At 25.0% G+C, this 19,138-nt stretch overlaps 1 protein-coding gene across 1 annotated transcript; it reads right to left on the reverse strand.

The window, feature by feature from the left end:
* Positions 1–291: 291 nt before the first annotated feature.
* LOC129963469 (mRNA-decapping enzyme 1A-like) lies at positions 292–18,585 on the reverse strand. Its single transcript, XM_056077867.1, has 9 exons — positions 18,344–18,585; positions 14,438–14,478; positions 13,515–13,642; positions 12,643–12,709; positions 11,430–11,580; positions 9,793–10,434; positions 8,983–9,121; positions 6,708–6,853; positions 292–995 (listed from the first exon to the last, which is right to left on the reverse strand). The coding sequence occupies exons 1-9, from the start codon at positions 18,470–18,472 to the stop codon at positions 912–914; spliced, it is 1,527 nt and encodes a 508-aa protein (XP_055933842.1). The 5' UTR covers positions 18,473–18,585; the 3' UTR covers positions 292–911.
* Positions 18,586–19,138: the final 553 nt, after the last annotated feature.

Here is a 19,138-nt window from a genome sequence, read left to right on the forward strand (position 1 = left end):
TCAAATAGTTGATGAAAACAAAAGCATTCAGGTAAAAAAAAAAAAAAAAAAAGTATGCATGAAGAGTGATAAATTTTGACATGAAATAACAATAACTGACAGGAAAGTATTGTGTAAAAACAATTTCACTATAGGTTATAATAAAACAACTAAAATTTGTAATATATGCATTAAAATACAATAGTACTTAAAATAAATTTTTAAAAATATTATTATGACAAATGTCATTATTTAGCCAAGTATTCGTTCTTTTTTTAAAAATATATAATTAAATGTACCAAACATGATGCATTATTAAAATAAATTAATGAATCATCAATTAAAAAATCAGATTTAACATGTTAAATCTTAAAAAAGCTTTCAATGAATGAATATTAGTAAAGAACTTTCTATAAGAATTCTTACAAAATCTCACACAAAATGTTGCAGACACTCATATGTAATGAATAGAATACTGCCAACAAAAACTCAACTGTTTTGTAATAAACTTTCTAAAATAAAGCTCTAGATCACTAAATTACATGTCCAACAAAAGAAAACTAAATTTAAAATGTTTTTTTTTCACTGATTTGCATTGGTAATGCAATTAACAAGTTACAAGAAGATTCAAATGTAAGTTAAGTACAAATTCATACTTCTTCATTAAAGGAAAAAAAGAAGGGGAAAAAAATGTAGAAACATAAGACTTTGTTCCAAACTTTCAAAGCTTGATTTCTTTAAAAGGAAAGATATAACCTGTTCAATTAAGAAGCAATGAGAAGGAAAAATAAAAACTTCATATTAGAAGTCAAAAAGAATAAAGAAAGTGTGGTAATTCACACCAATATTGGTGTATTAGGAACAAAGAATCATTGTAGCTTTTCCAACATCTTGTCATGTATGTAGTTTGCAAGAGACTCTTCATATGCTCATTAAGTTGAATTAAGAGAATTTAGTTGAGTCTTCAAGCTTTTTACATAGCATTCATGTAACTGCATCACAAAAGCATCATCATTCTGGAAAGGAGGAAAAAAATTTTTTATATGCAATTTTATTCATTTCATATATTAAATACAGAAAAATTAAAAAGTTCTTACAAATAAATATAAGGGGATTTTAAAATTTTTTGGTAAGCTTAGAAGCAGTTGTTTATACATTGAATTTAAATAGTAAAATACATTTTAACAATAGAATTAACAAACTTATCAAAATAATAAAATTTAGTAACTTTGATTTAAAAAATAATAATCTCCAGTTATTTCAATAAAATTTTCTTTTTATTAAAAGAAAAAAAATCTGCACAAATTGCAAATTAATTGTTGTTCTCTTTTCTTAACTGCTCTGATAAATTTGAAATTTTGTCCAAAATATAACATATTCTACTATAAGCCATTAAATGATATAAATTTCTACTTTTACCAATTGGTGAGGAGGGAAATATATATATATAAGATTACATTTTATAAAATTTTTTGTAGGCCTCCACTCAAAAAATAAATAAATTTATCCAAATTGTTTGAAATATTATAAATATTATCTGATTGTCAGCTTTCAACACAAGATAAATGAATTCTTCATTATTTTGATACCAATTGAAATGCATATTTATGTAAAAGCAATATATTAAGCTAGTGTTGCTTCCAGATGAATATACAATAAAGACTTAAAATTTTTCTTGCTTATTTTTCAATTTTTTTTGTTGTTTATTGAATTTTTCTAGTCATTCATAAAAAAATATACAGAGAACAAAAAGCGGTTTTGCTCATTATTATTGACACAATAAATGTGTATCCTAGAAAGACAAAAAACAAGTCGTTTTAAGCACTGAAAAAATATTGCTGACAATGATGTGGAACAGAATATTATTTTGAATTCATTTGTACACTTTATTCTTTCATTTCAAAGATATTTGGATATGATTTGATTAGAAGAGGTTCAAATAAATAGAGATGGTGGTAAAACTCACCTGTTATTAAGTCACTTACAATATTTTTTTGTTGTTGAAAACATTTTATTGGAATAACCATATTCATTTCTTTTGATGATTTTCATTTTCATTCATTTGTGTTTTTATTTATTTAACATATATTTTCCTTTGTGATAGTACAAAAAACTTTTGCTAAAAGAAATTTTTGGAATTTTTTTTATGAATGACGTAGAATTTATAAAAACCAATGTTTGCTCATATCTAAAATTTTATTTCCTTCAAGATGAATGCATTTTTGATGATGGCTGCGAGCAGATGATTTCTAATTATTTACAAAAAAAAGCATAAAATAATTTCATCTCAGAATTAAAAGAAAAAGAAAATCATTGAAATTGTTAATATCCTACATGCAAGTCTTCACAAGAAAAGGTCAAAGATAAGAATGAAGAGGGCAAAAAGGCATTGGTTACAAGAATATCTCCTTAAAAAATGATCAAAATAAGTAAAATTAAGAAACAACAACAAAATCAACATTGATGTATATCTCTAGATGTATCAGACATGTTTATTTCTAAAAATAATCCATCATTTGCGATGTGTGCGAGTGTGGTCTAAACTTTATTCTTAAAAAAATTCATAATTAATTCAAAGAAATCATAAGATATTATGATCTTAATCTTCTTTGTTCCACTGTTCACTATATTTTGGTTAACAGATCAACTGCTCAATACCACTGGACATAAAATTCTTATTTCCTTAAAATTGGCACATTCCTCCCCTCCCCCATTTATTCAAGTGGACTTTTTTCAATCATTAAATTAACATGGATATGGCTATTAGAATTCCAATAAAATCAATGGATCACAAAAGGTCAAATCAATAGGATTTGATAAGACTTTAAATATATCAATCAATATATTCTATTAACATCGATTTGAAACATATATAATGAAAACTATTTCAGGGTACGTAGTGATAAACTGCTGCAAAAATTAAGTACATTTAAGTACCTTAGCTCAAAAATTAAGCACCTTTGTATAAGTATGCATACGTAAACTGTGTACTTTCTAAGCATAGTATTTTTTTTTTCGGTTTTAAAATGCATAATTTTTATTGAAATTTTTTTAAATTAATTTTAAATGTTTATTATTTTAATTTTAACATTTATTTCTGTATTTGCACAACATTTTCTACAGTAAAATTATACCTCTTTGGATTTGACAAAAACATAGAAATGATCATGAAAATGAAAAAAAAAAAAAAAAAAAAAAATTATTAATGCCAAAAAAGAATTAAGCCAATTTTATAAAATTAACAATATAAAGATCTGTGGGCCTTTTCAATATTTCTTAAAATTAAAATAAAATATCAGATACATCATTTCTGAAAATGCAGTTAAGATGTAGAAGCTCAGCATGACCACAAATTTTGTATTTGATTTTTATATAAGAAACAACAATAAAGGGGTGGGGTGGAAACAACAATCTAACATGGCTGGGGTGGAATGAGTATTAAGTAATCATTTTAAGTAGTACTCATTCTATTAAGTAATTTTATCTGCAATATTATAAAGGTAAAAACTGAAACATTCTTAAGGCTATCATTATACAACTGGCCAAAATGCCATGAAACTGGTGACAGAACAATGCCATGTTCTAAATAAGTTTCTTAAATAATTTTTTTAACAGAAAATAATAGCAGTGCTCAAAATGATCAGATTAAAAAGAAATTGTCTTATTGCTTCTTATTTCTAAAGTGCAATATAAGTCTTTTTTTTAATGTTTATAAAATTTAATGAAATCTGTTTTTTAATCTATAAACAAAAATTCTTACTTAAAAATTTTTTCAAAAGAAACAATATATATAGTTTCTGAAGAACTTAAAATGCTTTGGCAAGTAATAGTTTTTATAAATAATGAAAACAAGTAAAAAAATAAACCCGCTCTGTAGTTAAAAGAAAAACGGAAGTAAATCAGCCAGAGCGTCTCCTCAAAATTTTCTTGCATACTACCAGGAAATGCCTTGTGTGGCATTGGGTAGAAATTATGGAATGTTAACACTAGGCATGAATAAAATATTTTTACTGACTCTCATGTGATCGTTGGCAAATGTTTTGGGATTAATATCTGGCATGTGGTTGAAAGTATCCGAAAAGCAGATCTGGGTTATGCACGCATTCTTCTTAATTTATTAAAACAAAAATTTGACTAAAAACCGCACTTATCTTCACAAAACTACATACAAAATTTGCTATATTTTAGAGTTATCGCGTTTACATATTTTGAAAGTACAGACGGACATATGGCGAACCCCTTGTTGGATTTGGCTCAAAATTTGGCAGATGTTTATACAATAGATACTAAATCTGTGTACTAAATTTTAAGTATCTAGCTCTCATCATTTTGTAGTTATCATGCTAGCTTATATTCGAACAGTCAGACAGAAAAACAGATTTCCTCTAAACGAATGGTGTTGAAAATTTGATCGGAATCTACAAGTTTGCTGTGAAGACCATATACCAAATTTCATCCATCTAGCTCAGTGTTTTTGATCTCTATAACAGACAGATATTTTCTGAAAATGTGTTTTCGAATTCAAAGAGGCATAAAATGTGGAGTTCATTAAAATTTCGAGTTTGAATTTTTTGATGACTGTAATATTTTCTCTAAATTTTGTATGGAAGAGTGCCAAAATGCACATTGAAGCATTTTTTAAAACAGTCATTCTTGAAGCCAAAGTGAGACAACATATCGAATTACTTCAAAATTTATCAAATGAAGAATTTTATTCAATAAACAAGCTTTACAATTTTTTTTAAAGCTTAATTAAAAGCACAAAAAGCATTTTTTTTTTTCCCTTTTACTACAATTTTAACAGTTGCAGAATAATACGATTCAATGATTCGAAGAAGCATTTTGAATTTCCTTATAATAAAAATCTTTGTTATAAATTGTGTCCAAAATTAATTTCTCAGAAATTATTTTTTTAAAATTACATTAAACCCAAAATTTTTTTTTTATTTATTCAAACACTATTCTTTTCTAATCTTTAAAGCTTCGTTAATATAATTTTTATGCGATAATATGCTTTGATGTTATGATGAAATCACATTAAAATTCTATTTTTTAAAATTAAACTTAAATAATAAACGAATAAAACTCCTGAGAATTCTAATGCCCAAAAAATAACTTCCCAAATTTCAATAGTTTAATGCTGGGCGTTGGCTCAGGACAAGACTTTATATATATAAAGAGAGATTTTATTGGGAAAAAATTTCTATAAGAGTTATAAAAAGAAGAAAAAAATCATTATAAAATAATAAAACTTAAATCCTGAAAAAAAAAAATTCTAAAAAAACTTTTTTTTAAATATTTAAGTACCAGACACATCAGTTCCTTTTTTTCTTAGTCAAAACAAATTTACAAAGATTAGTCCAAGAAATAAAAGTATTCAAATGGATGGGGGCATTAAAAAATACCGCGGGAGATGTCACAATCATTGAAAATTAAAGGCTTCAAGTTAAAATTTCATCATACTAGATTTTAGGCAATTGACTAATGTAATTACATACCGCAATTAATAACAATTCAATACAGTGCAGTTGAATATCTGTAGTAGGTCATTCAAGTTAAACATGACATAGTAAGCATTTCACACTGCTCCTTCCAGATAACTATTCCAGTATTTTAATAAATGGCAATGTACATTGTTGAAGAAAAAGGGAGAGGGAAAAAAATATCATTAAGCTTTATCTTAATACGTGCTGGAAACCCTTGAATACTTCTAAGAATTCCTCTCTTTTGTTGGTTTTCTTTTTTGATACATCCAGTAAACAAGCTTTTATGACCATGATTACGAATTATCATATTCAACTTGTGGGGAAACAAAACAACAAGAAAATTAAGCACTTTTTAAGGCCCTTTTCTGAAAATTAGGTACTTTTAAGGTGCTTAAAAATGGTCTTGAAATTAATGCACTTTCCGTAATGCTATGCACCCTATATTTATTTTGCTGCAAAGCAAGTAAAAAACAATGGAAGATCAACAACTATTCTAAGGAAAGAATTTACTCATTTTTTGTACTATAGGGGGGGGGGACTGAATATCTTAGATTGATAGCTTATGTTTGGCTAAAATATTTCTTTGAATAGCTCTCCATATTTAGGACAAAATGAAAACATACTCATCTATGAAACTGTTGGAGAATATGTCATCATACACCATATACTTGGTGGTGACAACTCGTAATATTAGAAGGAATAATAGAACTAACAGTTTGCATAATCTTTAATATTAACCTAAATTTTATGGAGAAAAGGTTATTGTTGGCAGTGAGAAATGCATCAATTATCTAAAATCGAAAGAGCTGCATGTAAGTAAAATTCTTAAACACAATAGTACTATTCTGGTAGTACACTAAAGAAAACAATGGAATGAAAATGTAAAATTCAAAGAATAAATATTTTATAAAAACTTGTTTGACTGACTGACACATGCACACACACAATTCAGAAAAATGCAGATTTTGATTATTAAAAAAAAAGTGACCAAAATGACTACTTCTAGACTTTCTAGGTACATAGGAAAATACCATCTTTCTAGTGTTAAAGTAAAATTAAGAAACAATGTTATAACGAAAAAATTCCTTATAATTATGGATTTCACTATGGTGGTAGAATAATATAGTTATTTTTTCAAAAATACAGTTTTGAATAACAGGGGGAAATATAAATTCAAGCAATTTTATAAACAAAAACTATATTAAAATTCTACAATTAAAGCAAAGTCAGTAGGTTGAATACCTGCAGCATATATATTAATGCTTCTTTGAACTGATCCTTATTTAATGGAGTAACAGTGAGTTTGCCAGCAGGTTGTAAATTTCCTGCTATATGGCCATTGATTAAACTTTGAGGATTAAGCAAATCTTCATGACTATTTCCATTACCTGCATCAAAAACAATAGAAATTAAAAAAAAAAAGACATTGAACAAATTTTTTAAAATTTAATTCATTCAACATATATTGCATATTATAACAAAATTATTTGAAAATTAATTCACGCATATCTATTTATTTTGTTTAAACAGATAATAAAGTCATACAATAGAATTATTAATTTCTAACTTTGTAAATCACATAAAACTTTGATCGAAGCATAATAAAAGTAAATTATGAAATTAATGGTAATCATAGAAAAATTAACATTATGAGTGAAATATGTACTTCATAGCAAAAATTCAATATGTGAATTTCATAAGTCAACCCAATAAAAATGTTTTAAAAATATTAATAAGCCTTCTTTTCTGCGCACATTATTGTGATCAAAAGTACCTGAAATGCCTCATTTAAAATACATCTACAATAGATATTGTATGCAAACTTTTATCAAAGATACCTATGACTTATTTAAGCATCTGGCATTCATTTTATCATCTGTTACGTCCTTGCGTACTTATTATTAAATTAAAGTATTCATAAAGCATTCCGTTTCTCTTTTTTTTAAAAGAAAGATATAACTAAACAGTTATTAGATATTAAAAATATATTCCTAATTTAATGTACATACCACAACTTGAATTCTACAGTGTTATTATTTATTTGGTTTCAAAATGTCTTGTTATTGCTATTCTCCTACAAACATTTTCACACTAATAACAATAAATATAAATCTTGCTTGTTTATGTCAGTTACGAATAAAATATGATCACATATCTGAAATTAATTAGTTTTTAAAGCTATATGAATTTTAACTTTATTACATTTGCCATTTTGAAAAATTAACAAAGTAAAGAACACGCATTAAAAGTTTTCGAGACAATCAAGTCTTTCAAGGTAACAAACTACTAATCAAAAACAAGAATTGCTAATTAGTACTTGAGTAGAATAAAATATTAATAGAAATTACAGAATCTCCTATTATACATGAATCACACTTTAAAGGATTAACTACTTCATCTTACCATCTACATGTCAAGCAGATCAGAGAATTGGTGTTTAGTGATTAGCATTAAATAATTGCCAAATACTAAACGAGTTTCTACATAGAAAATGTCAAAAATAAGAAAAGTTGCTGAGGAATAAATCATGGGCTTTGCAAAAAATGATAATGTATCTTTTCACAATAACATTTTTATACATAAATTTTTGACAAAAAAAAAAAAAATCATTAAATACAGTGAAGTAAGCTCCATATCTATCTGATATAGCACTGTTTGACATCTTTTTCCTTGTTTTGATTCCCAATGTTAAAAAAAAAAAAAAAAAAAAAAAAAATCAAAGATTTTTAATGATTCCTTTTAGAAAATTCAAGGAACATAAAATGCATATTTTAGACATAAAAAGTGCAAATCAAGTATATTCAGTGTTAACACTAGAATTTGTGATTTTCTTATTACTTTTAGATATTAAAATGAAGAGCACAAAAGACATCTGTTATGTTCATTTTATGTATAGCAATAATTTGTAAGTTAGCAGCACTTTTAACTTCCAGATTGATCTGAGGTCTTTTTTTAAACATAAAATGTCCGATTTTGCAAATTTTCACGAAATAATAATTAGCACTCCCATTTACACTACTCTGAATATTGTAGCATTTCAATATAATAAAAAACAAGTAATAGCACTACTACTTTTTTCATTTCTGATTTTCATAAACATACTTCTTTAAAATTATCATATTAAGATATTGAAAACTGCAATAATATTTAATTATTTATGATTCATATAATATTTATTTATAATTAAAATATGATCAGCTCATTCCATTTGAAAGAAGCTTGCTACACTAGCTTTGAATTAATTTTTTAAAAAATCTAAGACCATAACAAAATTAATAAAAGAAAATTGTGCAATAATTTATATGTTACTGATATGCAGTATAAAAAAAATAAAAAAAGGAACATGACATTTAAAATATGAATCAAGAGTTTAAATTTACATAGCCTAAATTTTTTTTAAAAATAAATGCACTTGAACGATTTAGCATATTATATATGAACATTTTAAAACATTTATGTTTGTTCGAAGCATGTAAAAAGAAGGCAATATTTAATACTCAATTTCATTTAATATTACCATTAAGAAGTACTGATCCTGGTTCAGGAGAATATGATGATGAGAGAAGGGATGGCTGTACATTTTTTTTACGACAGGGACCAGTGAAATCCATTGGTGATAACAGCTGGCTGGGTGAAAATGATTTGCATTCCTTTATCTAAAAACATGAAATAAATTAGTATTTTTTTAAGGAAAATGTTTTTTCATATCCTAAATTCACACATATACTATTAAAATCATAGTCATGTGTTAAGAAATTTGAGCAGGACAGACACCATTTTACTTCAAAATGTGCTTCAAGTGTTTATCAGGATAAGGCAATGTTTAAGTTTCGATATCTTCAAATATGATTCTTTCTTTCTTTCTTAGCTGTCATTTCTAGATGTTTTCACAGTTATTTTTTTGATAATAATGAATAAAAGAATTTTTAAAGCATCCAACACTGTTGGTAGGAAGTAGCACTTTTTTGCAACATTATGGAATAATAATAAAAATTTATAATACATGATATTAAACTAACTATTTATTGCAAGGAAAAAAAATATTTATGATCATTATTATCTTAAGATAACTTGACACTGTATGTAAAAATGAAATGATATATCATCTTTCTATAAATTTTCATTATAAATCTGTATATGCATTTGTAGAGATTTCAATTTTGAATTGAAAAAGAAAAGTATAAATAAATAAATAATTTAATAAAGATCAGTTAATATATATCCAATTTAATTTGTAAAAAAAAATCAAATCTTAAAGTCATTAAATAAAAAATTGCACATATAAAAAATCTAACAAAGTTTAAATAATTACAAAAATATTATTTACTATTGGAAATGAATCAGTATTGTTATCATAAAATCCTTCAGCTTTTTCCAGGAATGAGCCAGCAGGAGCTGCTGGAACAGATGAAAATGAATTTGAATGCAACATGGCCGGAGTGAGGATTGGTATATCGATAGGCTCACTTTTGGTCGGTTGAGAAGCAATAATTGCATAGTCTGCATTTATATCACCTTCCGATTTAGGCAATATATTCAGTTTTTCTTTCAAATCTTTTTCTAAGCTTTGTACGGAAATAATTCGATCATTTACTGAAAGAGCTCTGGTTTCCTTGCTTGGCTGAGAGTTCTCAGTCCTTTGCATCCCTTCAATATGTTGCAGAGTGTGCGCTGAATTTGACAGCAAGTTTTGAAGGATTGATTCTGTATTCATTGCAGAATTATTTGGAAGCATATTACAACTGCTGGCAGTGAAAGACCTCACACGAGCATCAAAGTCCTTAGCATTCTCGTTTGGTTTCTTTTCTATACCTCCAGCTTGAGCAAACAGCATTCCCAAAGTCAGGGGAGTATTTGTATTTATTTTTGTAGCACCATTCACACGAACAGGAGTAGGCTTAACAATATCACCATTTGAAGCATGCTGATTGTTTTTTGAAGCTTTGGATGTACCTTTAGCTGCAGATTTCTAAAATAAAATTACAAGCCTCAGAATCAAGAAATGCACTAAAAATTTTTAAAAATCAATTTGTACACAATAACAAACATGGATATATACATTATAATAAAAGCCACAATTCAAGGTCATGATTCAGAGATATGTTTGAGAAATACTAATGATTACCATTAGTCATATCCGATGCACGGAAAAAGCAAATGAAAGCCGAAACAAATAAATATTAGTCAAACTTTCATAGCACAACAGTTAAACAATACAAGAAATAAATTTTAAAATATACATTAATTCTTAAAGAATAAAATTCTAAAATAAAAATGTCTTCAAAAAATGCTGTTAGTTGTAAATATATTATTTGCTTATTAGATAATGCATATATATTATTAAATAAATGACAAAGAAATTGTTTGCTATCTACAAGAAGAAATTTAAATATCTGATTCTTAGTTATATCAAATTCATATATTTTTTTTAAACAGTTATGAAGTCATACTTGACAAAGATTCTAAAATTTTTTTGCCATTTCTGCTGTTTGTTCAGTATAAAGAATACTGTTTAATAAACAGAAAGCTAATTTAGAAAATAAAATATTTGTAAAAATTTGTAAAAATAAATAAATAAAAGGAATTGCAATTTGCTTCTAAATATTCAAAATACATTAATATAAATTTTTAAAAATACTTGCAAAAATTAATACTTAAAGATATAATTTTTAACAATAAACACAAGAATAATGTCAAAAGGTAACATATTGATATTGCTATCAAGAGGGTTATTATCATTATTTTTAAAACTTTATTAAGACTGAACAAATTATTTCAAAAATGCACTTTTCATGTTCTTTAAGTAAGAGAAGTTTTTATTTAAGAGCAGTAAGTACTGCAAAATAAATAAATAATAAGTTTAGCACACAAGATTTAAATAAATAAGGGAAGTAATCACAACTAATGCTTCTATTAATTACAGCTACAAAACAGTAAAGCAAGAAAATTCAAATAATCACTTGCCTTATCATATTCATCCTGAGCACGTGTAAGAAGAGATATGATATCCATTTGAGCATTTCCTGGTTTCTGTTGCTTCCGATTGCTTTCAGAATAAGACCTTTGTCTAATACTATTTGACTTGTCACTTTTATTAAATGCTAATTGTGATAAGCTAAATAGGAATGAAATGACGAGGTAAAATAATTTGAGTTATCAAGATTAAATTTTTTTAATAATAACTAAATATACATAAAAAAAGTACTCTATATTTAAAATAGTTTCAAATTATATGATAATATTCAATAAAATCAAGTTAAGGACAAAATTATGACATTATTCACAAAAAGTTATACAATAGCTATACAAAAGTATACAATAGTTATGCAAAAGGATTTTTAATTATCAGTATCATATTTTATTGGATAAAAATTTATAAATTTATCATAAAAGAAAAAAAAAAGCATTATTTTATTCTGTTTTTACACTTTTATAAATTAAAAACTTCTTACTATTTCTAATGCACTGAATAATTTAATCTGTAATTTGCTCATCGTAGCTTAAATTACGCAAATAATCAGGTAAGTACTAACACAGGTAAACAGGTTCCAAACATTTTAAAAAAAATTACAAAGTTATTATTTAAAGTAAATTTATTCGTGTCAGTACAATGAGTGCACGTGGTAACGTAACACAAAATAAAATTCAATAATAAGATTGAATTAATAAGAATTGAATTAATAATAAGAATTGAATTAATAATAAGAAGATAATTCAATAATGATGAATGTTGAGAGAAATAACTGGTAAAGAATATGTAACTGAAGTTTAATAGATCAAAATGAAATAAAGTAAAAGATAAAACCAATTAATATAATAAATGAAGCTATATTATGGCGCACATACAATATAAAAATCAATATTTAAAGATATTATGCATTTTTATCAATAGAAATCTAATGTTATATTAAGGTTTTAAAAAATTAAAGTTTTTTTTTCTTCTTTGCTTATGCTTGTATAATAGAGTCCTGATAACTTAAAAAATTATTTTTTTTTTTTCAGCAGAGAAAAAGTTAAAGTTAAATTTCTATATTTTGACTTAATTATAAATTCAGTTTCAATACACAATCTAAATCTATAGAACTAAGACATTTGATATGTAAATTCTTTATTTCAATAAAAATAATTAAACAACCAAAGACACTAAAAAAAGATTAAAAAGGGTAATAAATCTTACCTCGATAAAAGTTTATATACTTTCACACAATTTTTGTCTTCATAAAACCAAATACCATAAATATCACCTAACACAATACAGAAAAGAATTTTATAAAAAAATTATTTTGATGAAGCATACATAACTGATTAGAGCTAAATAAAAAGAATTAATTTTAGTTATTTATTCTCTTAACATAACAGAGATTTTAGTTAATTTCATTTATATCTAAATTTTTATATTTCTACAAATAATAAAGAACATATAATAAATTGGCCCTTTATAGGATAGATTGTGTTATCTAAAGGTATATTTGAAAGAATAGAAATGTGCACAAGAAAAACTATAAAAAAATTAAAAATAATGCAAGTTTCTGGAATTTAGATAAGCTATTTTTTCCTAAAGACATACAAATACAGATGTACATGTAATTCAAATTTGTAATAAATTTTTTTCCTGAATTTCATTTTTTTTTACAATTTTCAACAACAGATTTTATTACTGTAATGAAATTCAAACCATTATCATAGTTTCTTCAAATATTTAATCACATGTCTTTCTTTCACCAATGAAATCAATTTTTTTTTTAAATAATCTACACAATTTTAATGAGGAATCAAAGAAATTTTACATTACCACAAAAAACAAAACACAATCTGAAATTTCGATGCTTAAATTTTTAATGGCACTATGATTTAAAGAAACGACTTCATCAAGATAGTTCATGTACAAAATAAACAGAAGTGTAAAAGTATTAAGATAATATAGTTGTAACATAAATCAATATTTCAATTTTCTAATCAATACATTTATACACAAACATTTCACACAACACTTAAAATGTTCTTTCCTTTTTTAAATTACTATTAGCAATGTGAAAAGTCAAAATTTACCTTCACCATTACGGTATAAAAGAAATGGAGTTTGATCTTGAAATTCTAATTTTTCTGTAATAGGTTCAACTAAATTAGTTGTACTAAGTCTGTTCATTATCATAAAACCATGTTGAGGCTTGTTAGACCTGAAAAGCAGTAGCTTATTAAAATTTGCTTCATTACTTCAAATGTATATTTTAAAAAAATACTCATTTAAAACACTTTTTTAAAGTAATTATTGAACAGAATTCACAAAAATAATTCATAGCAAAATAAACATTTCAAGACATAATATTTCTAAAAATAATTTATTACACATAATATTTGCAATTAACATAATTTAAAGCAACTATAAATTTTTAAAAATACTTAAAAAATTCATAAAAATTTCTATTTATAAAAACTGATAATTATTAAATTGTTTTTATAAGCTACTAAATATTTCAAATAAAGTTACTTCCCAATAAGTGCAATTTTAATGAAAAATAATTTAAATTTTCATATAATATAAAAATATAAATTTCTAACAAAATGAGAAATTAGTAATTATAACTAAAAACATTCGAAGCTGGTAAAACACAGAAAGCTATTCCTACATTGATCATTAGAAGTTTCTATTCATCTTAAGGTTATGTAAGGCACATGAAACTTAGTTTGTATTAAATAGAGAATTTTATTCAAACTTATAAATTACTTTTACATGCATCAAGTTAATTTTTGTAGCTATTTAACTGGATACAATTATAAATCATCAAGTATTTTTTACATTGTCTGAATGAGTTTTAACCATAATGTTTAAAAATGTATTTAAAGAAATTGGATTCAGAAAGCTAAATTGTTTTCCTTCCTTCCATATAATCTATATATTTAAAACTATAATAATCAATCTTTTTAATTACTATCAATATATATATACATATACATAAGATTTCAAACATTACCTCACATACACAAAGAGTGTACCTTCAATATCAGTTTTTTCCTGGAAAAATATAAAATAGTTTTGAAAATCCACATTTTTTCACATATCATAAATTACAATTAGACATAAACACTATATATTGAAGAATTCACTAGCTTTCAGGAAAATGTAACTAATTTTCAATCTCAAATTGAGAACATCATTTATTGAAATAGTAAAGTATGAAATAGAAAAAGAAATTACAGAGTTGTATTAGAAACAACAATGCTTATGTCTTCCAATCAAACATAACAGACCAATTTGATATCTTATGATGGTTAGTTTTCAACTACATTCTCCCAAGAGCCAAGGAATGTAATACTTCAAATTTAATCACTAGTATGCACAGAGCTTAGCGATTTTAGCGCATTTTATTTTCAAAACAATTCAGGCTAAGAGAAGAAAAATTATCTTGAATGAACAAACCATAGATATTCATAGCCACTGAATAACAGAAAACAGATTTTTATTCAATAAGCCTTCAGAAGCCGTACAGGTTTGCATAGGTAAAAAAATTAGTTCTTTTATTAAATAAATTACAAATTTCATCATTTAAAATAACGAAATATCATTTTCATATTATTAATCAGGGATGGTTGCAATACCATATCAAAAATCCATTAAAATTGGTATGAAGTAAAAATATGACATAATTCCAAATAATCCAGAGTGTCGATGTGATACAGGCATATTTTTAAACAATTTTATTAACAATGTAAATACACACACCATTTTCGAAATTTTTCTTTTGTACTAATTGCATATTTATATTTTCTAACATTTTCATCCAGGAAAGAAAAAACTGCAATATTGAAAATCCATTATACTATATGTTACTCAATGTTTTATTTTTTAAGATTTTTTAAAAATAACTATTAAATTTAGGTTACATTTTTAGGAAAGACAAGTAATTTTGGAAATACTGAGTTTACATTGTTCTTGGCTAATAAATGAAAACTCAGTTTGATTAAGACAATAACTTTCTGCTTAATTCTACCAGTAGAGTTTCATATTTGTCTGTTAAAGAACTCTCATTAACAGGCATTGTAGGGGAATTGAACTACGGCAGTGAAAGATTCAGGGGAAGTAAAGAATTTTGTCAGGGTGTTATACATAGAAGATTTCAAGAAAATAATAGTTTATGCACAACATGCAGACTATTCATTTTCAGCAGTGTTAATTTATTTTAACATTATTCAAAGAATGAAATGGATTATCAAAAATGGGTAAAGTAAAAGATTTAACTAGTTTTGCAAGTCTAAGTACATCATATTTACACCTTCTTTTGGTCTGAATACTTGAATCAAAAATTAAGAATATAAGCATTTTTAACCTCTATTTAAGACAATCGGTTAACTATTTTATAATTTTTATTTTCTTAGTGTTACAATTCTTCAATAATTGAAATTATATTTAACAAATTATCAATCAATTTCATTAAAAGAATGGAAGTTGTCATTTCACCATGTAGAGCATGTAATCATTTAATTTAATGCATGCCTCTTTAGAAAATATTTAATATCTTTTCATTATAAATTGACCTAAATTAAATTTCTAATAAATTTAATAAATATTTTTATCTCAATAATTTCAATAAAAATTAAATTAGGAAATTTTTTTTCAAAATTCCAAAGATGTCTTCAAAATTAAGCTAAAATTTATTTATTATATACAGAATCACACTAAGATCTTGCTATCAAGTTTGTTTAAAGTTTGTCAAACAGCAGCCATACTGGATAATGGGAGGGGGGTGGGAATAATATTCTAGGAGAACCCATGAGGTTTCATTCAAGAAACATTCAATTTTCATTTTTCAACATTCATTTGAAATTTTCTTAGTTGTCAGAAGCTTGAAAAATTTAATTTCTTGATGAAATTTTAATTCAAACCAGACAAAATTCAAGAAAGTCAAAAAGCCTCAGCAAAAAAAAAAAAAAAAAAACACCTGAGAATTACATTTTTCAAAAAATAAGGTATCCGAAATATAGTTGCAAATTTTGAAAATACTCTAAACAATTGAATTATAACTCTCCTGACTATAATTACAATACTTAATTACTATATTTTTTTAAAAAAATTCTTGGAAGATAAAATTTTCTAATTCATTTTAAACATACTTTTGCACAAAAATTTACCAAAAAGTTGAAAAATATTTGTAGCAATCAAGAAAATTTATCAGGGGCTAAGGAGGGAAAATAAACCCTTTTTTTTCTTCTTTTCTTTTAGATAGTAGTTAAACACAAAAATAAAGCGCTTCATTTTGTGCCATTGCTTTTTGAATAAAATTCAGGATATTAAAACTGAAAGTTTTGATACTTATTTCTAAAAAGAAATATCATACAAGCTAAATAGGTTAATTAAACAAGTATTCCACAAGATTTGAAAGTATGTTATCGTTCATTAATTTTAAATATTATAAATTGTTTAAAAAGTAGATCTAAGAAATATTCCCATTTGATGAGAATTAATATTAATTATTTAAACCAGCATTACTTTTTTTAGGGCTAGTTTCAGTTTAATTTTGAGAAACATCCATATTCACTAATATATAATTAGCAAGAATATGATATATTTCATTTTAGCTGGTAAAATGATTAAATTGAAATTTTTTAAATGTAATACTGCCAAATATATACCTAACTGAATTTTTTAGTCATAATTCAGTGAACATTTTATTAATTGCCACAATTTGGCAGAGATTAGTGAAAAATTTGTACTGTGTTCTTTAGTTTCCTTTTAATTTTTTTCAAGAGATAACAATACTAAATATTAAGAACATGGTTTCCTTTGGCAAATAAAAAAATCTATAACATAAATTAGATTAGATTTATAATTAAATTTCTCAAATATACATATATAAAGTACTGAACCACCAAGTTTACAAAATGATTCACTCCTGAAAAAATATATAAGGATAAATAATATGAAATTAATATTTCGAGTTATAATTAGAGTAATAAGTCATTAAATATAATAATATTTAGAGATTTTCAAGGTCCATCTATCCAATACAAATGCAAAAATGTATCATTAAATTAATGTAATAAAAATTAGATTTTCTCAAACAAACCAAATTTATAATAACTACATTTCTAAAAAAAGTTCTAAGTAAATACTAAGTAAAGCAATGGGTGATCTTTTATACACAGATCATTTAGAACTCAAAATTTTAAGTCAGAAGTCTAAACTTTTCAGGTACAGAAGACTTAATTTGGTTTTAATGTTTTATATGATTTAAATGTGCAGTGGATAAGGGAGAAAATAAATTAAAGCAAAATTTAGATTTCACTATCCAAACATAAAGTATAGAGTGATATACTTAAATTTTTTTTATATATATATTATGTACTTGTTTATAAAATTGACAGTCAATTTTTAATAAGCTGGCAATAAAATATTAAATAATGAAAATTGCCATGCATGAGTCTAAAAATAACAATCCAAAAGAAGAAAATCTGCTTGAAGAATGGAATAAACTTTTCTTTAACCATACACATGCTGGTAAAATATTACAGCATTGACTTCCATTTTATCATTAAATCTTTAGTTCGGACAATATGAAATTCAAGTCAGCAATTTTGTGCAAGAACTGTTTAACTTAAATTCAAATTGATATTTAAATGAATAAAATTTAATTTTCCATTACAAGAGTATTTAACAGCTGATAAAATGAGAATAAAGCATGTTCTTAACATAAGCAATTATATAAAAAGCGTCATTAAAAAAAAATTCAATTCGATAAAATTCGATTCAGAGAGAGAATACGAGAAGCAGCAAGTATTTCATCACTCATATAGACAAAGAAATCAGCAAAAATATTTACAACTAAATGCAATAATAAATGTCTCGTATATATTTTCTGAAATATTCAAATAATTTATATTACCCATCTGCTTTCTTCAGATAGATACTTATACAAAGCAACTTGATTCGACCCCTCAACTATAGATGATATGGTCGAATCTACTTTCCGAAGAGCTGCAAGATTTATTTTAGTTGCTTCACTATCCGACATCTTAACGATTAAATTTATTACTGTTGAACAGAAATAGGGAACACTTGATTAATATAACAATTAACACCAATTTTCACAACATAACATACTCCAGCAAAAACTGTAACACACAGTAATCACTGTTGTGCTGTATGCACTCTGCTTGGTAGTCAGTCCAAGTTTCTACTTCTGATTTCAAAACAATAAAAAAAATACAATAAATAATTCCTGGTGAGATATGACTTCAATCATATTAAATTAAACATACGGTATTTCAAATTTATAATTATATAGTATATAGTAATTTTATATAATTTTTTCATTTCCCAAAAGACAATTTTTTTTAAAGAAAAGTTAAATACGAAATTTTTTTAAATTAAATGTTTTATGTTAAAATACAAAAATAAGTTATGGCCTTATTTTCATGCATCTATTTTTCTGTTTTTTTTAATTGAAATAAGAATGAGTTATCACATTTGATGCCATGAGGAACAAAAAAGCCACCCTTTCAAGAAAGTGGTAAAGTGCACTGCTAGTTATGAAAACGAAATGAAGAATACTTTTTCGATATTGTATATGATATTCATTACATTGTTAGTTGTTTACAAAATTCTTAAGACAGTCTAGACTTGTGAATAAAATTTAATAATCAAAATAAATGTATGAACATAAAAAAAAAAACTTATA

Source organism: Argiope bruennichi, chromosome 3 (genome assembly GCF_947563725.1).
Source record: "Argiope bruennichi chromosome 3, qqArgBrue1.1, whole genome shotgun sequence".
NCBI lineage: Eukaryota > Metazoa > Arthropoda > Arachnida > Araneae > Araneidae > Argiope > Argiope bruennichi.

What these genes read in the sequence shown, in the direction of transcription:
- LOC129963469 (XM_056077867.1), bottom strand. Translation starts at nt 18,472, where the DNA reads ATGTCGGATAGTGAAGCAACTAAAATAAATCTTGCAGCTCTTCGGAAA. An exon ending in TATCTGAAGAAAGCAGATGG is followed by an intron (nt 14,479 to 18,343) that starts GTAATATAAATT and finishes ATATTTTTCCAG; the next exon opens with GAAAAAACTGATATTGAAGG. An exon ending in TTTATACCGTAATGGTGAAG is followed by an intron (nt 12,710 to 13,514) that starts GTAAATTTTGAC and finishes GTATTGTGTTAG; the next exon opens with GTGATATTTATGGTATTTGG.